The sequence below is a fragment of the Coregonus clupeaformis genome, chromosome 18 (assembly GCF_020615455.1).
Source record: "Coregonus clupeaformis isolate EN_2021a chromosome 18, ASM2061545v1, whole genome shotgun sequence".
Lineage (NCBI taxonomy): Eukaryota > Metazoa > Chordata > Actinopteri > Salmoniformes > Salmonidae > Coregonus > Coregonus clupeaformis.
Genome location: NC_059209.1, coordinates 28606815 through 28630762, shown reverse-complemented (window position 1 = coordinate 28630762; position 23948 = coordinate 28606815). Strand labels below are relative to the sequence as shown.

Sequence of the window (23948 nt, the reverse complement as noted above, 5' to 3'; positions counted from 1 at the left end):
CATATTAACTCAAAGCACACAGCAGCACATGCTACTGGTGGTGGTGCTATCAAACCCAAACCTGGAAGTGAGGCAGCAGCAATCTCTGGCCTGCCTCCAAGCATCTGCTGCAATTTGCCATGTGTGCCAACCACAAACAAAAGGTCGCTTTGCAGACCCAGGGTGCATCCCAAATGCCACCCAATTTCCTTTATAGTGCACTACCTTTGATCAGAGCCAATAGGGTTAAAGTGCCATTTTGGACGCAACCATACTTTTCATGGGAGATGGTTGCATGCATCACATGTTTACAGGCAGAATACAGATGACATTAGAGCAAATAAATCAAATTCAAAACAGCTTTATTGACAATGACAGTAGTGTTTATACAAGGCCAGAGCTAAGAAGAATCTCAAATAAATCAGATATGAAAAAAGATCCTAGCTAAACATGGATTGATATCATTTGGACTCAGGGGCGGACAGGCCATCTGGCTATTCGGGCAAATGCCAGATGGGCTGGTACATTTTTAGCCCAGTGGGCCTGTGTAACTCGTTTTTTTTGTTGTTGCGCAAAATAATAATTATCTGGCGAACAATAGGAGCCTCAAGGAAAACAAATGGGCCGGTTTGGGGGCTTCAACAACAAAAAATGGGCAGGTGTGTTAGAAATGCCAGGGCCAATTTCTGGTCCCAGTCCGCCCCAGTTTGGACTGGATTTGTTTTATCCCTTACAATGTTGGTTTTGTACCAAAAATGCTAATATAATAAAAACGTGGTAAATTGTTTTTGAAGAGACTGAAAACCCCTGATGAGACCCTAAAAGAGCTGTAAACAGTTTTCTTTTTTAAACTTCATTAAAATACAAAACACACATGCATCCCACGTTGTTCCTGAATAGGCAGTTCATAGCATACATACCGGTACAAATGGAATCGAAGAGTTCATACTAAAAAAAGAAACATTAGGCTACACATCCTTCACAGACATTGCACGCAACGCAAGACAAGACTGACTATTCTTATTCCTCTTCTCTGACTAGAATGATCATCTCAAACTAATAATTTCATAAAGTCTGTATAGTAAATATACATGATGTAAATCTTCTTCTGACTACTGGGCCATTTGAATACAGCCTGAGGTATGCTTTTAACTTAAGCATTTGAGACGAAGCTCAAAATCAAAACCCCCAAAAATACCTGGAACAAAATGATAGGAAATATTTAAATAATGCCGAGACCGCAGCTCCATTTGAAAGTTTCATTTAAAAAACATAACAAAAAAACAACACACTTAAAGGAGTGTCTAAAAGCCACTGCAGCATCTTGTTCTTTGAAAGATTTGGATTTCAAAATAAAAAAAATTATAAAGACAGGATAACGATTGCTCCAATAATGCCTTGCCAAAGTGCCATACCTCTGGTCGCGTTCCAGACCAACTACCTGCATCGCATCAACCAATGGTTGTGTGCCACATCATCGACTGAGCAGTCGGGCATCAGATTGCTATATCATATGCTGTGGTTAGCTGATATGTTAAACACCTATCCAGGAATTGAGATCTGGCATGCATCTGCAATGTAGTCAGCTAGGAACGTGGCCATTATAACCTGTAATCCTGTCAGTTAATAACCATTGATTGGTTTGACCACCAAATAGTACAACAGGTCTAACCTGTCCTTCAACAAACACAGTGACCAAAACAACAACAAAACAAAACAACAGGAAATTCACTAATCAATATTCCCTTCTTTTCTGCTTATTCTGCTTACGCCCAATGTCTACCTCGTCCAGTCTAAGCCCAGATAGCTGGAGGTCTTGGAGGGATTGGGCCAGGGGCTTATGGACTTGGACAGGCAGGGGCCGCTGGACCCGGATGGGGATGGGCTTTAGGTCAGGGTCAGACAAGATGGGGTCTAAGGCTGGCAGGGGGAGGTAGCCTCCGTCTCTGGGTAGACACAGGCAGCAGCCAGCACCAGCCAGGTCCAGCTCGCTGTACTCGAAGCCAGCCCTCTTGAGGATCTTGAAGTCCACCATGTCCATGGACTCACTCATCTCCACTAGCAGGTTCCAGAACATACAGCTCAGCATGATGCCCATCAGCTGGAGAGACACACAGGGAACAGAGTAGAAAGGCCAGTTGCATTTAGACTCTGACACTGGGACTATTACACACAGACCATCAGCTGGAGAGAGAGACAGGGAACATAGAGGCCCACAGAGACCAGTTAGGGTTAGACTCTGATACCCTAGTCCCTATATATTCCACTACTTTTGACCTGGGCACATAGGGACTGGTACCCACAGCCAGGGGGATATACTACAGCTGGAGATACAAGGACCATGTACAAGGACCATGTACCTATGTATTTAAATATAATGCACTGTCATGTGTGTGTTTAATGTGCTTGTATGTACCTGACACCACAACAATTGCAGAGGCACACAAATATCCAACTTTTGAATGAAGTAATATCTTACTTTGGTCCCAAGGTGAGCTATGCCTAGGCAAGCCAACTTGAGTGTGCTGCTGTCCACTCCCCAGTGCTTTCAAAATGGACTAGTTCACCTGAGCTGGCCTGATAAGAACCCCCAGTTTCCTTTTCCATTTGAGAAAGTTTTCTGCAGCCAGTTTGTGGTCTACTGAACCCTGGATTACTGGACTGTCTGTCTGTCTGCTACTGGACTGTCTGTATGTCTGCTACTGGACTGGACTGTCTGCTACTGGACTGTCTGTATGTCTGCTACTGGACTGTCTGTATGTCTGCTACTGGACTGGACTGTCTATCTGCTACTGGACTGTCTGTCTGCTACTGGACTGTCTGTCTGCTACTGGACTGTCTGTCTGCTACTGGACTGGACTGTCTGTCTGCTACCGGACTGGACTGTCTGTCTGCTACCGGACTGTCTGTATGTCTGCTACTGGACTGTCTGTATGTCTTCTACTGGACTGGACTGTCTATCTGCTACTAGACTGTCTGTCTGCTACTGGACTGGACTGTCTGTCTGCTACTGAACTGTTTGACTGCTACTGGACTGGACTGTCTGTCTGCTACTGGACTGGACTGTCTGTCTGCTACTGGACTGGACTGCCTGTCTGCTACTGGACTGGACTGTCTGTCTGCTACTGGACTGGACTGTCTGTCTGCTACTGGACTGGACTGTCTGTCTGCTACTGGACTGGACTGTCTGTCTGCTACTGGACTGGACTGTCTGTCTGTCTGCTACTGGACTGGACTGTCTGTCTGCTACTGGACTGGACTGTCTGCTACTGGACTGGACTGTCTGCTACTGGACGGTCTGTCTGCTACTGGACTGGACTGTCTGCTACTGGACTGGACTATCTGCTACTGGACTGGACTGTCTGCTACTGGACTGGACTGTCTGCTACTGCACTGGACTGTCTGTATGTCTGCTACTGAACTGTCTGACTGCTACTGGACTGGACTGTCTGTCTGCTACTGGACTGGACTGTCTGTCTGCTACTGGACTGTCTTGCTTCTACTGGACTGTCTTTCTGCTACTGGACTGGACTGTCTGTCTGTCTTCTACTGGACTGGACTGGACTGTCTGCTACTGGACTGGACTGTCTGTCTGCTACTGGACTGGACTGTCTGCTACTGGACTGGACTGTCTGCTACTGGACGGTCTGTCTGCTACTGGACTGGACTGTCTGCTACTGGACTGGACTGTCTGCTACTGGACTGGACTGTCTGCTACTGGACTGGACTGTCTGCTACTGGACTGGACTGTCTGTATGTCTGCTACTAGACTGTCTGTCTGCTACTGGACTGTCTGTCTGCTACTGAACTGTCTGACTGCTACTGGACTGGACTGTCTGCTACTGGACTGGACTGTCTGTATGTCTGCTACTAGACTGTCTGTCTGCTACTGGACTGGACTGCCTGTCTGCTACTGGACTGGACTGCCTGTCTGCTACTGGACTGGACTGTCTGTCTGCTACTGGACTGGACTGTCTGTCTGCTACTGGACTGGACTGTCTGTCTGCTACTGGACTGGACTGTCTGTCTGCTACTGGACTGTCTTGCTTCTACTGGACTGTCTTTCTGCTACTGGACTGGACTGTCTGTCTGTCTTCTACTGGACTGGACTGGACTATCTGCTACTGGATTGGACTGTCTGTCTGCTACTGGATTAGACTGTCTGTCTGCTACTGGACTGTCTGTCTGTCTTCTACTGGACTGGACTGTCTGTCTGCTACTGGATTGGACTGTCTGTCTCCTACTGGATTGGACTGTCTGTCTGCTACTGGATTAGACTGTCTGTCTCCTACTGGATTGGACTGTCTGTCTGCTACTGGATTGGACTGTCTGTCTGCTACTGGATTGGACTGTCTGTCTGCTACTGGACTGGACTGTCTGTCTGCTACTGGACTGGACTGTCTGTCTGCTACTGGATTGGACTGTCTGTCTGCTACTGGACTGGACTGTCTGTCTGCTACTGGATTAGACTGTCTGTCTGCTACTGGATTGGACTGTCTGTCTGCTACTGGACTCATTATCTAATAGTGCAGCTGCTGCAGTATGTGGTGTTATTACACGTCTCCAGGGGGGCTTGCATAGAAGTCTGGCTGCAAAACCTTCACAGCACAGGAGAGGGGTGAGGCCGGGGTAGGAAATGGAATAGAGAGAGTGGATGAAAGAGAAAGAGGAAGATAGGATGGGGGGACAAAATAAGTTAGAGACAGACAGACAAAAGCTGTAAACTAGACAAAAACACTATCAGAGTGAATGGATCATAAAAGTAAACAACAAACCCTGATCCATTGGAAATGACTTTATAACACAATGAAAATCATCCAGCTGCTTGTTGGTTATGAAAGCATTACAGAGGTATGATGAAGTGTAAGCTGCTCCCTGCTCTGTAGGCCGTGTTGCCAACAGAGCAGGGAGAGGGGTGCTATTTCCTATGGGCCCTAGTCAAGAGTAGTGCACTATATAGGGGACAGGGTGCCATTTGGAACACATCCATTGCTGAGGTCTGGGTAAGCGGAAGACAAAATACTAATGAAGTGGTGGACAGACAGACAGAGACAGACTGGCTCGGAGGCAATCAACATGGAAATGAAGCTGTGAGAAACCTCTCAGGGATGGGGAGACTGAGGGACTAGACACACACACACACTCTCACACACACACACACACCTGGGTCAGGTAAGGTGGTTGTCTGATTGGAGACAGTTGCGCAAGCGTGTGTGTTGGGTGTTTGTCTGTGTCTGTGACTGACCTGTGGCAGCCCTATAGCACAGCAGAGCCCAATAGTTGCTCCCACGTTGTCTCCCATCCACAGGTTGACAGCATGGATACAGCCCCGCACATGGATCACCTCATCCAGGAGCTCACGCTGACAGAGAAAGAGAGGGAGTAGAAGCGAGAGAGAGGGGAAGAGAGAGAGAGACTACATGAGATGCATTTGATTGATCGTAGTTACGTTTGAAATACATGTCATCAAGGCAAAACAAAGACAGTCATTTCACAGATGATGAGGCAATACAATGCTAACATGAACAATAGAAAAACAGTGAATTTTTTTTTGGGGGGGGGAATCTATTACGACAAACTAATAGTGTGCCTTGAAAGCTAATGAACTATTCCCCACAAACACCTGGGATACTATTATTTTTACTGTTATTTTACTGCTTTTATTTTGTACTTATCTACTGTATACTTAACACGTATTTTTCTAAGTAGGTATGTCACTGTAAGGTCTACACCTGTTGTATTCGGCGCATGTGACAAATACAATTTGATTTGATTTGATGTTCCACCATACCAAAGAAATTATGGAGGGGAAGAACAGCTCAAGGACAGATAACAGAGACAGCTGAATCAATATCACAACAACACCAGCCACTACCAGCTGGCACAATACAGCATGACTCAATTAGGCTACCTTATTTTCAGCATGCTGCAGCTAGAGAAAAAACGAATATTTTGGGGCCATGAAAGTAAATGATCCTGCTGCTCTTTTCCCTGTTGCAGTCTCTGAATGCGCCCCTATGCAGGCCCTGGTCTAAAGTAGTGTACTATGTCGGGAATAGGTTGCCATTTGGGACGTAGCTTCTGTCTCTGCAGAATGACAAGCTCCACAGACTAATGAAGGCCAACAAGTGAGCAGCACATGGAAGTGGAGGGGGGAAAGTTCACAGCCTATTAGGATATACAACTTATTTTACCCTTACCTGTTGGCTGAGAGTCTTGTAACCACAAAGAGTGTTGACAACCTCTCCCACCTGGGACAAACGAGACAGAAAGAGAAGAAGATTATGAAGAAGAGGAGTAACTTATTGTCCATTCTTCTGAAGTCATATATGCTTGTAGTGGCCAAGTTAAAAATACATTTACGCACGTTGGACACACACACACACACACACACACACACAAAGAGCTGGACATCCCCTAATCCCTGTTTATAGCTGTTTGGTGCTTTGGAGTTGCCCTGCGTGGGCACAGACCAGATTGAGGAAGAGAGGAGAGCAAGAGAGAGAGAGAGGAATAGCGAAGGAGAGGGAGAGAGAGAGAGAGAGAGAGAGACAGAGACAGAGACAGAGACAGAGACAGAGACAGAGGAATAGAGAGAGAGAAATAAAGAGAGAGAGAGAGAGATGAAAGAGGAATAGAGAGAGAGAGAGAGAGAGAGAGAGAGAGAGAGAGAGAGACAAGGAGAGGAAGAGAGAGCGGGAGAGAGAGGGAGAGAGAGCGAAATAGAGAGAGACAGAGAGAGAGACAGAGAAAGAGGAATAGAGAGAGAGAGAAATAAAGAGAGAGAGAAATAAAGGAGAGAGAGAGAGAGAGAGAGAGAGAGAGAGAGAGAGAGAGAGAGAGAGAGAGAGAGAGAGAGACAAGGAGTGGGAGAGAGAGGGAGAGAGAGAGAGAAATAGAGAGAGAGGAATAGAGAAATAGAGAGAGAGAGAGAGAGAGGAGAGGAGAGGAGAGAGAGAGAGAAACAGAGGGCAGAAAGAGATAAGCCAGAGCGTGAGTTAGACAGGGCGAGAGAGAACGAATCATGAGCTCAGTAAATTGATTTAATTAGCTCCCACTCTCTCCATTGTTCGCTGAGGTCTCGGGGTCTCTTCTTGTTCCTGAGTGGCTCTACACATTTCACTGTAACCAATTCAGCTAGCGTTAATTGCCTAGTAATGCACCAGGAGAAGTATAGGCAGGTGGAGAGGGGCTATACTGATAGCAGAACATGGATCCTTCCAGTCACTGCGTTCACACAGCCAGCCCAATTCTGATATTTTTTCCACTAAGAAAAGTGGTCCCTTGTTGCCATACAGTTCTGTGTGTGCGTGTGGAGCACTAAATGAGATCCACAGAAACATGTCTCCTCCAAAGATGTGAGAGGCTGATGGGGAGGGCAGGTATGATATTGGCTAAGGTTCATGTGTTATCGGATCCTAACTCTCAGAGCTCCTTTCATTCACACACACGCACACACAGTCTAGATAACAGGTGAAAAGCAGAGGAGTGGAGAACAGTTTTAGCATTCACCTTGTGGGGGACACAGCATGTATAAGGCACGCCACAGGCCAGTGGCCCGGTGCCATTGCAGAAATGGTATTGATTGACACCCCAGTCCTTGTAGTCGTCCCCACCACAACAAGAGAACTGGAGAGAGAGAGAGAGAGAGGCAGGTTTAATAATAAAAGGGTTAAGTCTATTATTTTTTACTAGATCAATCATACTCTATCCATCTCAGTTAGGGTTGCAAAGCTACCGGTAATTTACCAAAGTTATTGGAATCTTCAGTAATTTTGGCAATTAAAGATGCACTATGCAGAAATTGCTCTGCCATTTCCTGTTTGCAAAAATGTGAATAGTTCGCCTAATTTCAGTTTATGTGACAAAACAAGCAAATATAGGGTTGAGAATCATTGTACCATCTAAATCACTATGAAATATATTTTCAATAACCAAAAATATTGTATTTTCAGCTGGGGTACAAAACCGAAAGTAAAAGACGCAAAAAACTAAACTTACGAACGGGAAGCATAGAAATATCGCACATAGAACAGATCTACCACTTCTTATACTTTCTTTCAATGAGAATGACAGATCTATAACACACATTTCTATTTGAATTTAGTCGGGTTGCCCAAAATGTTACATATTGCAGAAAATCTATGGTAATCTATCGTAACGTTGGTAATTTATATTTAAATAACTTTTTTTTTTAAGTATTCATATACAGTGCCTTCAGAAAGTATTCATACCCTTCCACATTTTGTGAATTCAAAATTGATTAAATAGATTTTATTTTCTCACCCATCTACACACAATACACCATCATGACGAAGTGAAAACATGTTTTTAGAAATGTTTATTGAAAATGAAACACAGAACTATCAGAAATTCTATTAAACATGTGATAAGGCCAGAGAGAGGCCAGAGATAATTACAGACACCTGTGATAATCTGAAGTACCCAAAAGGGCCACTAGATGTCTTGTGATAGGTTACATTAAATCCTTGAAAGATACCACAATTCTGGTAGTTTACTGGTAAACATATACATTTTACAGTAATACAGTGCCTTCGGAAAGTATTCAGACCCCTTGACTTTTTCCACATTTTGTTACATTACAGCCTTATTCTAATATGGATTCAATAAATACAAATCCTCTGCAATATACACACAATACCCCATAATGACAAAGCGAAAACAGATTTTTAGAAATGTTGTAAAAGTATTACAAATAAAAAACATAAATACCTTATTTACATAAGTATTCTGACCCTTTTACACACAAAATTGAGATCAGGTGCATCCTGTTTCCACTGATCATCCTTGAGATGTTTCTACAACTTCATTGGAGTCCACCTGTGGTAAATTCAATTGATTGGACATGATTTGGAAAGGCACACACCTGTCTATATAAGGTCCCACAGTTGACTGCATGTCAGAGCAAAAACCAAGCCATGAGGTCAAAGGAGTTGTCTGTGGAGCTCTAAGACAGGATTGTGTCGAGGCACAGATCTGGGGAAGGGTACCAAAAAATGTCTGCAGCATTGAAGGTCCCCAAGAACACAGTGGCCTCCATCATTCTTAAATGGAAGAAGTTTGGAACCACCAAGCCTCTTCCTAGAGCTGGCCGCCCTGCCAAACTGAGCAATCGGGGGAGAAGGGCCTTGGTCAGGGAGGATACCAAGAACCCAATGGTCACTCTGACAGAGCTCTAGAGTTCCTCTGTGGAGATGGGAGAACCTTCCAGAAGGACAACCATCTCTGCAGCACTCCACCAATCAGGCCTTTATGGTAGAGTGGCTAGACGGAAGCCACTCCTCAGTAAAAGGCACATGACAGCCCGCTTGGAGTTTGCCAAAAGGCACCTAAAGACTCTCAGACCATGAGAAACAAGATTCTCTGGTCTGATGAAACCAAGATTGAACTCTTTGGCCTGAATGCCAAGCGTCACGTCTGGAGGAAACCTGGCAGCATCCCTACGGTGAAGCATGGTGGTGGCAGCATTATGATGTGGGGATGTTTTTCAGCGGCAGGGACTGGGAGACTAGTCAGGATCGAGGCAAAGATAAACGGAGCAAAGTACAGAGAGATTCTTGATGAAAACCTGCTCCAGAGCGCTCAGGACCTCAGACTGGGGCGAAGGTTCACCTTCCAACAGGACAACGACCCTAAGCACACAGCCAAGACAACGCAGGAGTGGCTTCGGGACAAGTCTCTGAATGTCCTTGAGTGGCCCAGCCAGAGCCCGGACTTGAACCCAATCGAACATCTCTGGAGAGACCTGAAAATAGCTGTGCAGCGACTCTCCCCATCCAACCTGACAGAGCCTGAGAGGATCTGCAGAGAAGAATGGGAGAAACTCCTCAAATACAGGTGTGCCAAGCTTGTAGCGTCATACCCAAGAAGACTCGAGGCTGTAATCGCTGCCAACGGTATTTAAGTTTTTTATTTTTAATACATTTGCAAAAATGTCTAAAAACCTGTTTTTGCTTTGTCATTATGGGGTATTGTGTGTAGATTGATGAGGGAATATAAAAAATAAAAAACTTTTTAGAATAAGGCTGTAACCTAACATAATGTGGAAAGAGTCAACGGGTCGGAATATTTCCGAAGGCACTGTATACCCTCTCTTTGCAACCCTACCCACAGATGTCAATTCAACATCTATTCCATGTTGGTTCAATGTAATTTAATTGAAAGGACGTGGAAACAACATTGATTCAACCAGTGTGTGCCCAGTGGGTAATATCAGTGTTCTCTTCATTTTGTACATTTTCCATTTTAGTCATTTAGCAGAAGCTCTTATCCAGAGCGACTTCGTTCATTTTCATACTGGTCCCCTGTGGGAATCGAACCCACAACCCTGGCGTTGCAAGCACCATGCTCTACCAAGTGAGCCACACGGGACTACACACATCACATGCCACTATTTCCTGTCTGTTGCTTCTGATAATGAAAATGGTGTCCTCTTACCTTCTGTTGCACAAAGTCCAAGATGTTTTTGAAGTCCAGATCATCGTAATAGTGTTTAATTCCCTCTCGTATACTGCTCTGGAACAGGGCTGATGTCTACAGGGAGAGAGAGGAAGAGTAGAGAGAGAGAGGGGGATGATGAAAAAAATGAATCATCCATCACATTGAATGCTGCTGTGATGTGATCTTATCGTGGCTGGAGGCAATGCCAGAGGCGACACCGGTGTACCATGTGAACATGTGTTACAGCCGTGTGTGTGTGTGTGTGTGAGTGTGTGTGTGAGTGTGTGAGAGAGAGATAACTTACCTTTTTCTCAAAGATGAGTGCAACGATGAGAGCCACAGCCTGCAGGAACAGTAGCACACACAGGACACACAAAAACTGGAAGACAGACAGACAGGGAGAAAGAGAGAGAGAGAATGCACTGACATGTACACATCAAGCCAGAGGGACCAGAGTTTAGCTGCTATCTGTATATCCCAGATGAGAGGGAGAGATAATTGATTGACAAACAAACTGCTCTGCAGACAGCTTGCTGGGCTGAGATAGGCAACCCCATCCACAGGCTGACTGACATAGCCCAGTCAGCAGAGTCCCCTTCTCCTCTCCTGTCCCCCTCCTCCCACTCTCTTCAACCCAATCTCTCAACCCTCCTATTCTTTCTTTCCTTCCTCCCTCCTCTTCTCCATCCAAACCTCCCTCTCTCCTCATATCCCCCCTCCTCTCCCCCTCCCTCTCGCTCTTCCATTCCTCTCCTCTCTCACCATGTGTAGCAGGGTCTTGTTGTCCCTGAGGGAGCCCACCATGCCCACCAGGGAGACAGTGAACATCACCAGGCCCAGCAGGATGAGCACCACAGCGGGGGCCAGGAACACCCCCTCCAGGGTACGGTTCTTCTGACGCTCCACCTCCGCGTACACCCCCACGCACAACACACACAGGCCCAGAAGCTGGGGGAGGGAGAGGGAGGGAGAGGAAGAGGGGGAGGCAGGGAGAGAGGGGGGAGGGAGGTGGAAGAAGAGAGGGTAGAGAGGGGGAGGCAGGGAGAGAGGGGAGAGGGAGGCAGGGAAAGGGGGAGAGAGAGGGGGAGGCAGGGAGAGAGGGAGGCAGGGAAAGAGGGGGGGCAGGGAGAGAGAGAGGGGGAGGCAGGGAGAGGGGGAAGAAGAGAGGGTAGGGGTTAGGGTGAGACGGTCAGAGCGCTGCAGAGTGCCATCTTTCTGAATAAGCATCCTTGCAGATAACAGGATTTTATGATAGCAGTGGGCATAGAAAGCATAGCCTAACCAAGCGAGCAACGTTCAAAGCTATCGGCATGTTCAAAGCTACTGTTTCCCTTGGATTATGTTGTAAACCCATAGCTGATGTCAAATAACATGGACATCTTCAAAATAGCACGGATAAGTCCCAAATGGTACCCTATTACATATAGTATGAAAAAAATGTATGCACTCACTAACTGTAAGTCGCTCTGGATAAGAGCGTCTGCTAAATGACTAAAATGTAAATGTGGCCAAAAGTAGTACACTATATAGGGAATAGGGTACCATTTGGGATGCATACCATGTCTTCTTCTCTAGTGGTAGCATCATGATGATGCGACCCATTTTCCTTGTTCCTTGTAGTCAATTAGGAAACACAAAGGGCTTTAGTGTTAGTGCTCCTGCTCACACCCTGGCTGCTTAGTGTTAGTGCTCCTGCTCACACCCTGGCTGCTTAGTGTTAGTGCTCCTGCTCACACCCTGGCTGCTTAGTGTTAGTGCTCCTGCTCACACCCTGGCTGCTTAGTGTTAGTGCTCCTGCTCACACCCTGGCTGCTTAGTGTTAGTGCTCCTGCTCACACCCTGGCTGCTGCCCAAAGTAAAGTTAGCAAATGATGACAGGAGATGGTGGTTATAGAACTAGTCCTAGGCTAGCTGCTGTGTTGTTGTGTTATCAGCCTTGTTAGCATCAAACAAACCCCACTTGACTACCTCCTGGTGTGCCATTTGAGAGCTTTCAAAACCATGGCAGGGTGGGTCTCACGTTGTCTGCATCCCAAATGGCACCCTTTTCACTTTATAGTGAATTAAAGGGACTATTAAGGCACTAGCCTATATAGGGAATATGGTGCCATTTGGAATGCAGACTTTGACTCATAATGATAGTCCTTTCTTTCTGCAACTCTCGCAGAAAGCAGAGAAAAACAAACAACAATCTCCACCCCATAGGCCTACCTATCGATTCTCAATTAGGAAGAGAGGCAATCTGCACTAAGAGAGCAAGCCTCATCACTCTTTCCCTACTTTAGTCTATTCACTATTGACAGCACCACCACCACCACCCCGCCCAACATCAGAAAATGTATTAAGTCCCTACCCACTGGGCAAAACATTACGTTGAATTAATGTGTAATACTGATTGGATTTGCAAAAGGTCATCAACGTAAGGGACTTTTAGATTTTTTTCCTAAATCCAATGACAGGGTAAAATTGTAGGTTGATTTCACACTGAATTCATGTTGACAACACAACCAAATGTAAATCAAAACTAGATGTTAAAATGACGTCTGTGTCCAGTGGATATTTTCAAAAGATGTAGGCCTACTTTAAGTCTCTTACAGCGGTTAGCTCATTTCTCATTCACTCTGTCACCCACATTAGTGTAGCCTAAGTGGACTGAGCAGTAGGCTGGACACACTGAGCGTAAGAGACAAACACATCATCTGACAAATGACCAAACTTCAGACCGATAAGAAGCAATGCAAATAGACTACACAGTACACACACTCTCTCAAAGGATTAGTCGACTGACTCTCTCCTTCCCAAAGGAAACCTACAGGCACACATGACGGATTCTCGCAAACCTGTGTGAAACTACATTAAGCAGATTGAACAGACAAGGAGAAGAAATAGCATTCATTAACAGTGAGTGCTCCTGCATGGCTGGCTGTGGGCCAGGGGAGCTCTTGGGGGAACAGAAGCCAAGGCATTCCATCTTAACACGGAAAAAGGATGAACACAAGCAGTGAGAAAGACTGGAGAGAAGGAGAGAAAATTACAATCTAAGCGAGGGAAGTCACTGACATTTTCTTGTAGTTCATACTCAGCAGCAGTATGGCTGATGTAGAGAGAGGGAGGGAGAGAGAGACAGACAGAGAGACAGACAGAGCTACAGACAGACAAAGAGAGAGGTGAAGTGAAAATTGAACATGAAAATGACTGCAATTTCCTGTGAGGTGAGAGGGAGAGTCATGGAGTGTGAGAGAGTGAGAAAGCAGAGAGGGAGATAGCTGAGGAACGCTCAATATTGAGTCACCATCAGTCGTTACTTGTAAAAATGACAATTTTTACCAAACTCTTACCTGTACCTATGTTTGTCCTGTACAACTGTGGTCCTTCCGCGCGGTGCTGAAATTCATACTTTTAATTTAAAAAAATATTTGAATACAACCACCGACTTTTCCCTCATTTGTGTTGCTCAACTCAGCGTGAATGCACGTGCCAATTGAATCCCAGCTTACGTCAAGACCGCTACGTCTCCAGTTGAGTAACACAAAGGACCGCGGTTGTACAGGTCAAAAATAGGTACAGGTAAGCGTTTCCAGAATTGAGATTTTTACAAGTATCAACTGATGGTGACTCAATGTTGTTGCTAGCAAATCGCGCGTCCAGTTATCAATAATCAACTCCGCCTTGATATAAGAGAACGGAGTTGAGCGTTCCTCAGCTTTGAGGGAGAGAGAGAGGGATTCATTATACCCGCTGATTGATTTCAGGAAAACAAGTATTTAGAGAGAGTGATGGCGGGACAGGGTTACATTTAACTGATAAAGTAACGGGATGAATAAAATACACTCTCCATCCAAATCTGCTGACTCATCCACTAGCCTAGGCTAAGGTTTGAAATTAAACTATGACAAATAGAAAAAAGAGGCAGAGAGCACTAGGATCTGTTCAATAGTCTGCTTTAAAGATTCTAACACCTCCAGGCAGCACATCCACACCTAGCGGCCTAACTATAGGAGCACACAACTGAGCCGGTACTCAAAGGTTGTCTATGGTGACTCATAGAGATTGGGGATTTTCCCATAGGCAAATCAAATCAAATTGTATTTGTCACGTACACAGTTTTCAGCAGGTATAAAAGTTGCAGTGAAACGCTTGTGTGCTAGCTCCCTCAACAATACAGTACATTAGTCAATATCTATCATAACAATAATATCAAGTACGAGTCTGAGTGTGTCCTTTTGTGTTTGTTTGTGTGTGTTTGTGTGTAAGGGTTGAATGTGTGGAGAGTCAGTGCAAATAATCTAAGGTGCAGATAGTCTCTGAAGTGCAAATAGTCTGTAAGGTGCAGGTCTGTGCAGGGAGAAAGCTAGGGTTAGCTGTTCAGCAGTCTGATGGCCTGGTGGTAGAACCTGATGCTCCGATACCGCTTGCCAGATGGTAACAGAGTGAACAGTTCGTGGCTCGGGTGACTGGTGTCCTTGACGATCTTCCGGGCCTTCCTCAAACATTGCCTGTTGTACATGTCCTGGAGGACAGGGAGCTCACCCACAATGATGCACCACCCTCTGTAGAGCCTTCCAGTTGAGGGCGGTGCAGTTGCCATACTAGGCGGTGATACAGCCGGTCAAGATGATTGTGTAGCTGTAGAACGTCTTGAGGATCTGAGGGCCCCTGCCACATTTCTTCAGTCGCCAGAGATTGAAGAGACGCTGTTGCGCCTTCTTCACCACGGTGGTGGTGTGATTGGTCCATGTCAGGTCCTCTGTGATGTGCACACTGAGGAACTTGGTGCTTTTGACCCACTCCACTGCAGCCCTGTGGATGTGGATGGGGATGTGCTCCCCCCGTTTCCTATAGTCCACAATCAGCTCCTTGGTTTTGCTGACGTTGAGGGAGAGGCTGTTTTCCTGGCACCACTCTGCCAGGGCTCCAACCTCCTCCCTGTAGGCTGTCTCGTCACCGTCGGCGATCAGGCCCACCACCGTTGTGTCGTCGGCACACATATACATTCATAAAGACATCACTTAAACACTGAGTCACTACTCAAGGTTAGGTTGAATTTTATTACATAAATGCTGATGTAGAGCTGGGACAATAAACAGAAAATTATTGACACCGACCATACTTATAAATTTTATAGCAAGCATTTTTGCTGATATCGTTCATGACGATAAGTAGCCTATACTAGAGAAATGTGACGATTGAAATGAAATAGGTTTGCTAATATGGGTGATTGTTAATGGGACAATTGATGGCTACAACCATCAAACTAGTAGTAGTAGTGTACAGGATCATTACAAAAAAAACTGTAGTAGACATTAATGTTATGAGAAACGAAGAAGAAACCCGCACACTGCTCTTGATAGTATCACTGCTCTTCAATCAAAGCTCTGACGAAGGCCTTGAGGCCGATACGTAAAGCTTATTAAAGAGCAGTGATACTAGCAAGAAGTGTGCAGGTTTCTTCTTTTTTTCTCATCTTATTCAGCTGTTACCATGCACCTGCAAAAAATATACCTCAGATGTGCGATACCTTTTGAATCTAGACATTAATGTTATAAAATGATCATTCTACTTGTCGTTATCGTATCAAATCATGCAATTTATCACGACTTTTGTCCATATCGCCCAGCGTTATACTGATGTATAGCCAAGAAAACCAATTGAAAGCAAGCTAAAGTCACAAAGCCATCCATGCTTATCTCTAACTAACTCCCCACTTCCATTTCTCCTCTCTTTCAGCTGCAGCGTCCTCTCTGCCTGATGGTGTGATGACAGTACAGTCTGACATAGCAGCATCCTACTGGGTTAATGCATCATCTTCACAGACAAAGCAGAGCAGAGCGAACTGTTCATCCCTCTTAGGAGCACTGGGACAGGGTGCTCTCAATCTCAAGCCCTCACTCTCAGAGTAAAGGCCTCTCAACACACAGGCTGTCCCAATGGCACCCTATCCCCTATGTAGTGCACTACTTTTGACCAGTGCCCATAGAGCACTGGTCAAAAGTAGTGCACTATGTAGGGAATAGGGGATGCACAACAATATTACTGCAGGCAACGCTTATCACCAAAGTACAGTTGGTAAAGCAAATTACAGTCTGTGACTTGTGCCACATGGTACACAGAGATAGGCTATATGGAGCTGTGTTATGTGTGGGTGGGTTGGTTGCATGCCCTTCCTGAAAAGGCTTGTGTCAGAAACCCCAAATCATGTGACACTGGGAGACAGTGACAGTCTGTGCAATGAGATTGTGTCATAATCGAAGAATGAACACTCAGCAAACTAGGCTATTCACTAAAAAATGGCACTAGAAAGTTCAGCCGTAGACCCAGCAGCATTTGAATTATGCTTATTCACCCCAAAATACTTATTTGCTGTAAAATACATCCATGATGCAAATTCCCCTATTCTAAACAGACAAACAATACTTTTAATATTCTGTAAACTGCCTACAGATTCATCGCCTTAAAGCCTACATGGCACACAATTGAAGGTGTGTCATGTAGGCTAGCATGTTATGGATTTTAAGTGAATTAGACCTACCTGTGTAACCCACTACTGCCCTGAAAAGCTGTAATTACAATGTAGTAAATGCCCCACATGCCTCACAACACCTAGAAGAGGCATGTCAACAGCTGGATCACAGAAAACTGATTTGACTCATTAGGCTGTATCAAATGTAGTGTAGTAATATGTAGGCATAGCATAGCTAGCTACATTGAATGGCCCTGCCTGTCACAATATTGCAATATGTAGGCCCTAGGCTATAGGCTGAAACAATAATATTTGTTCATGGAATACAGCTAGCAACATATTTCCTGTCTAACAAAAATGAAATATCCCACTTCACTTTCACTGTATCACTCAGTAGTCCCACACCCTGCCCTGCACCACAATGCAGAAAGGAGAGTGTAGCCTAGTGTAGTAAATGAATGACTAGATCAGACAAAGTGTACACACATTAGTATTTCCTTGGCATTATTTGTTCTTCTGGCAAGAAATTTGACGCCAGAGAGTTAGCTAGCGAGCTAAGAAGATACAGTACTGATAGCTATACACTGCACAGACAAAGCAGAGCAGAGCGAACGGTTCATCCCTCTTAGGAGCACTGGGACAGGTTGCTCTCAATCTCAAGCCCTCACTCTCAGAGTAAAGGCCTCTCAACACACAGGCTTTGTCCCAATGGCACCCTATCCCCTATATAGTGCACTACTTTTGACCAGGGCCCAGATAGAGCTCTGGTCAAAGGTAGTGCACTATTTAGGGAATAGGGGACGCAGACCACCCCTTTCACTGTATCACTCAGTAGTCCCACGCCCTGCCCTGTACCACAAAGCAGAAAGGAGAGTATAGCCTAGTGTAGTAAATTAACGACCATATCAGATAAAGTGTAGACACAGTAGTATTTCCTTGGCATTATTCGTTCTTCTGGCAAGCAATTTGGCACCAGAGTTAGCTAGCGAGCTAGGAAGATACCGATACTAGCTAGCTACTACACTAGCTAGCTAGCCAGCTGGCTAGTAAACAAAGGTGGTGGTTTTCTGACAGCCAACAATGTGGTCCCCCCTAGCCCATTCAAATAGACGGTAATACTCCGCTTGGGTTCTTGAGAGCTGGTCCCCAACCCTGTCCCTGAAACCAACAAGTCCACATTAACAACACTTACCGAGAAGAGCATTGAGTAGACATTTAAGGTGAATTTGATGAAATAATAGAAGCGGTTGCTGTTTCTCACTTCTTTGTATGAAGGCATATTGCTTGGTAGCTGAATAAGCTAGCTAGCTAGCCAAGAACCAAAGTTAGCTAACGTTAGCTAGCTAGCTAGCTATGCTAGTAGAATAATATCAACAACACTGCACTGATTAGCTATTTCAGCAAATTAGCTAGCTATATTATTGGATAGAATTTTCAAAACGTCTCAATTTTGCACGAGGACGTCTACGCCTTAATGTATCTAATTTAGCTACTCCCGTTAAATTGTGTCTCACACACACAAATCCCCCTCTCTTCCCACAAACAATAACTTCCGTGCACGCTCTGATTTCGCCAGATCATTTAAAGGGCCAGAGCGGTGAAATACATTGTACTAACGATGTAATGAACGCGTCATCTCACCCTATCTTTTAAAAATAATTATCTAAATACATATCAATTTCGTGTTTTTTTTTGCTATTCATAGCAATTATCCAACAACACTCGACAGCCCAGACCGTAGACAAAGGACCTTGCTCTCATCATCCAGACATGCATTGCTTGCTTTCCTTTGGAACGAACATCTTAAAGGAAATGGGTCACATCCAAGGCTCCCCTTGGCCACTTTATAGGCTGTGTCACTACCCGGCAAATGTCACTGTTACTGGACAAAGTGCATTTAATCCCAGGAATTGCTCCTTATTGCATCAGTTGTTGGTTGGCTCTTGTTGGTGTATGTTTGGCACACATGTATGTGATGAAGATGTTGGATACTAGGCTATTACTAGGTCACTAATATTTGTTGTAACTTACATGTTGTAGGCCTACAATGAACACATCTAACTAGCATGTATGGGAATACCAGCTTGTGCCCTAATACCGGCTCACACACATTCAGCACCATGGACAGCGTTGCGAACCCAATTCAGCACCACAGCCGCTGAACAGCGCAGCTCCCAGGCAACTCATTCCCCTTTTCCCTGGACTTTAGAATTGAAGATTCAATGCACCTGTATGGTGGCGCTGCAGAAAAGCTTGCTGAAAGACTCTGCCATGCTTTTGCTATTTTTCCCATTCCTTTCTCCCTTGAACTTTAGAATTGTAAACTTACAGGAAATAGAAGATACCGAACAGTATTGCAATAGCCTAAGACTACTCATTTCAGACTCTTTTGAAATGTAGGCTATATTTTATTGAATAAATACTGTATTAGCAAACTGACTCTAAGAATATTGAGTCCAATTAATCAATCAATCAATCAAGAAATGTCCATGAATTATTATCCACATAATAATTCACATTTCCTGTTGCTGCAGTATCATTTTCCTGCTCTAGCAAACTGGCTCAAATTAAGATCCCACATCTGTATTAGATTTCAAAGCCCTAGCAAGGTCTAATCAATAGCCTATGCCTTTGGATCTACGAGTCATTACACACAATTGATACGGACAAGATTTTCTTGAAGCCAGGTAGCTAAGTCCATCTACAGCTAAAAGCCCATTTTTGGGATATAAAGCCCTCTTGCATTTCAGTGGAAAACAAGCTGCTCCTCGCTGCCACTCACACATACACCTGAGCGTGCCTGGAATATGGGTGGCTTGTTTATTGCCTAATATTCAATAATGGATCATTCATGAATTAAAGATGGTTGTGCTGAGGGCATTGGGGATCACTGAATGAATTACTGGCCAGATGCACATAGGGGTCAGTCTATTGGATGCCAACTCACATAACCAGTGACCGACTGATGGACTGACGGAATGAATGACTGTCACAGTGGTGGTCATGTTATTGTGAGTGATAGTCGGAATATAGCTTAACAGGATATTATATGAAAGGAAGCACACATGGTGTTGTCACTCAATTATCCCAATTTTTGATCATCCCCCATTAGATATACATGTCACAAAATATGCCCTTTCTATCAGAATAGGGTGACTCAGAGTGACTATTTAGAAATAATTAAATACATGGGTCTGGGTTGACCACCGCCCCAAAAACACTGGATGAAGAACTGTCAAAAACAAGACAGGAGCAAAAAGTCAGCTTTTGGCATTCAAAGCAGGTTGCAAAAAGGTCAAAACAGAAGAGCTCATTTGACCATAAAGCACTTTGAATTCTGAGGTGTTCTCATGTAAATCACCAGGACGAAGGTCAGAGAGCTAAGGACTAAGCTCATTCTTATTGATGTTTTGTCTATTGAATTTGTCCTTTAAACACTGGTGTAATTATTCCAAAAGTGAATTAGACAATTAGCAACTTATCTGAACTGCCATTCTTCATTGTGAGAAAGTGCTGGACGGAAACTACTCTGACATAGATCAGGATAGTAGAGCCCAAAGACACAATATTAGAGCCCAAAGACAATATTAGAGCCCAAAGACATTTCTTGCCTAATTGATTATAACTGTGTAATATTTACACCAGATAACAGGAGTTCTGTTCTGTTTCTGGTCATCACTATAATAAACCTTGATTTTCTTCCTCATCTCTAAGGCAACAGAATAATCTAGTTTTCCTCTACCTATGCTGTTCACGTTGCCATGCAAACAGTAACATGCCTAGTACTGTGCCAAAATGAATATCATACAATTAATGTGAAACAATGTTGTACATGATTCAATCGTCTCTCTCCCATTGCCTATAGGGGGAACTGGTGAGAATGTTGAATTGCTGACATGTTTTAAGCAGTCCCGATGATTACCTTGGAGCACTGATAACTTATTTCCTTGGGAAAGTGACATCTGCCAAAAATAGAAGGTTTGGTTGAGAGAGAATGGAATTTAAGAAGGACATCTAAAAGAGGATGAGAGAGAGGAGATAGAACAGTGATCCGAAAATAAAGGCTGTGTGTGACTCACAAGGCGGGGAGCATGGAGAGGACAGACAGGTAGAGAGAACTCTCTACTAATGACTACAGTGTCTAGGTAATGTTCTGTACCATGCATTTCATAACCACCATTTTGTCCTCAAGTTCATAGATAGTAGTTAGATGAATTCAATATGTTCTCTCAAATAATAGATGATTCTGTAGCTCTTAGAGATAACGTTTACAGGAATAGGAGCTCACATCATGATGAAACCTACTGTTATCCAAGATAATGACATAATCTACTGTATGGAGGTACAGATTTACGTCATTTAGCAGACGCTCTTATCCAGAGCGACTTACAGTTAGTGAATATATATATATATATATTTTTTTCATACTGGTCCCCCGTGGGAATTGAACCCACAACCCTGGCGTTGCAAACGCCATGCTCTATCAACTGAGCTACATCCCTGCCGGCCATTCCCTCCCCTACCCTGGACAACGCTAGGCCAATTGTGCGCTGCCCATGAGTCTCCCGGTCACGGCCGGCTGCGACAGAGCCTGGATTCGAACCAGGATCTCTAGTGGCACAGCTAGCACTGCGATGCAGTGACCTCTACAATAAAATGAATAATCTGGACAATAACATGTAAACCGATTTAAAGCCCCATTGGGCCCTGGTCAAAAGTATTATAAAGGGAATAGGGTGCCTTTTAAAACAGAGTTTGCTGTACATTGGCTTTAATAAATAGTGAGAGAAGTGTAAACTGTAGGGGGGAGTGGGATAAGTTGAGCCAAAGGGGTAAGTGGAGCCAACCTTGTTTCTTGGAAACCATACACAAAATTTCCTGTTGCTCCAGGATAATGTTCCTGCTGTTGCTGGCTCAATTTAAGATCATACATCTGTACAGTAGTTACACAGTAGCATCCTCTGCACTTGTGAGCTTTTAAGCAATCCTATGGATGAAAATCAATAGACAGTCCTCATTGCAAGGGCTTCCAACTGTTTAGTGGTGTATAACTGCGTTGGTTCTACTGTATAGGTGCACACATAATGATGTTACCATTATACTGTCAGGCATGTCATTGGTTGCTCTTTGTGAAATAACATTTTAAATTCTTCTTCTCAATTGTTATAGGTACAGGTAAGACACATGAATCAACCTCCATTATTTCCAGTGATGAGATTACTACAGTATATGATGCTAGTAGTACTATGACAGGCTACCATTGTGTGGTCTTTTCTCAATTCTACAGAAGATTTTCCAAGAACTGCAATGCCCTAGCCTCGGCTCCCAGGCTTCACTCACATTATGTGAAAGCCTGTGACAGAGGCGAGCAATGCCCTTATAAAATGCAATGTCCTTGTAGAAACGTATTACTACATATGATGCACTCAGACACAGAAAATGACACAGAACAATTTATCTCTTGGCCTCCGGAGGTTCTCTCTCTCTCTCTCTCTCTCTCTCTCTCTCTCTCTCTCTCTCTCTCTCTCTCTCTCTCTCTCTCTCTCTCTCTCTCTCTCTCTCTCTCTCTCTCTCTCTCTCTCTCTCTCTCTCTCTGTTGCTCAAGCACTTTGACTGATTGTCAATCTGTCCCTATTCCTTGGCTACAACATTCATTCAGTAATTTAGCTATGACCATTATAGTGCAGAGAGCACCACAGAGCATTGGGTGGTTGTGGCAGAAAGGGCCACCAGATGGACAGTGAGCAGGAACATGTGGCAAACAGTCAGTTGTGATAATGATCAAAGAAATGCATACAACTTCTCCTTAAAATTGATTTCCCTGCTCTTTCAGGTCTTAGACATGATTTCAGTTATGCTTGACATAATACTGTATCCATCCCCTTATGGCGTATGCAATAGAAGCCCATCAGGTACGTTTTCAGAGGCCTCTAAAACCCCCAAAACATATCACAAAGCTGTCCACCTCAGTATACATCTCTTCTACACTTTTTACACTGATTTGGGGAAAGGAAAACAGAGCAACATTCATTTTAGTCTCTCTCTAATCTACCCCTCTCTTTCCCCTTTTCCCATTTTTTGGCTCCATGTCATGTTTCTCCAATGTTGTCAGAATATGTGGCCTATGTTAGCTGATTGGAAATAGTGAGGTAGAGAGCCTATAATGAAATACACTCAGTTTAAACACACCACCCATTCACTATAGGTATCCCCCCATATGCTACTGCAGCAACATGTATTTTTTCGGCTAAATACCTCTCTATTGTCTGCATTTAGACAATTATGAATTTGCTAAACTATGCTGGGCTCGCTAAACAAGTTGTCCAGTCCATGAACGTTTCTCGTTACCACACACTACTGCAGAACATCTCTGATATTTGCGTAAGCGCGCTCTTGGCTGCGCTCCCGTTGGCACGCATCTAAGTATCAGAGTAGAGAGAGAGAGAGAGAGAGAGAGAGAGAGAGAGAGAGAGAGAGAGAGAGAGAGAGAGAGAGAGAGAGAGAGAGAGAGAGAGAGAGAGAGAGAGAGAGAGAGAGAGAGAGAGAGAGAGAGAGAGAGAGAGAGAGAGAGAGAGTGTGTGTTCTTCAATGAGCCAAGAGTACAGGGTACCGAGTGCAGAGTAGAGCGCTAGAGCGTGGAGTCAAGTCAAGGAACAGCTCCTTCCACGTCCGGAGTCTTTTTGCTGTGGTGCAGAAGAGGTGCACCGTTGAACGCCATGTACCAAGGAACACCTACATTTTACACGGCGCGGAGTCAACTTAAGTACACATTCATTTTCTTTTCTTTTTTTTATAACTGCGGGCTATTCTAAATGTTCTGTGTGTGAGCTGCGTCTTCAGTGAACATTACATTATGTTAGAATTCTAATTTAGGTGTGCCAAATTCGTCAGGATGGCAATGATGAAGAAAGTTTAAACTGAAAGACATCAGCACTATCCAAGATGATTTCTTACCATTTCCTCAATCAGTAACTGGTTGATTAGTGTACATTTCATAGGTGTTGCATGGACCAATTCTATTATTGTCACCAGCAGAATACCCCAAAAA

General features: G+C 44.3%; 1 protein-coding gene across 1 annotated transcript; it reads right to left on the bottom strand.

Annotated features, from left to right (window-relative positions):
* Positions 1 to 324: 324 nt before the first annotated feature.
* On the bottom strand, positions 325 to 18494 carry LOC121530666 (tetraspanin-15-like). Its single transcript, XM_041835802.2, has 8 exons — positions 18093 to 18494; positions 11203 to 11388; positions 10745 to 10819; positions 10438 to 10533; positions 7492 to 7608; positions 6180 to 6230; positions 5225 to 5341; positions 325 to 2080 (listed from the first exon to the last, which is right to left on the bottom strand). Exons 1-8 carry the CDS (start codon positions 18177 to 18179, stop codon positions 1715 to 1717), a joined length of 1095 nt encoding a protein of 364 aa, XP_041691736.1. The 5' UTR covers positions 18180 to 18494; the 3' UTR covers positions 325 to 1714.
* Between the last annotated feature and the right edge of the window lie 5454 nt (positions 18495 to 23948).

Excerpts from the sequence above, each read along its gene's own strand:
- LOC121530666 (XM_041835802.2), bottom strand. The coding sequence starts at position 18,179 with ATGCCTTCATACAAAGAAGTGAGAAACAGCAACCGCTTCTATTATTTC. Across the intron at positions 10,820-11,202 it reads ACAAGACCCTGCTACACATG|TTTTTGTGTGTCCTGTGTGT; the intron begins GTGAGAGAGGAG and ends TCTGTCTTCCAG. Across the intron at positions 7,609-10,437 it reads TGGACTTTGTGCAACAGAAG|TTCTCTTGTTGTGGTGGGGA; the intron begins GTAAGAGGACAC and ends CTCTCTCTCCAG.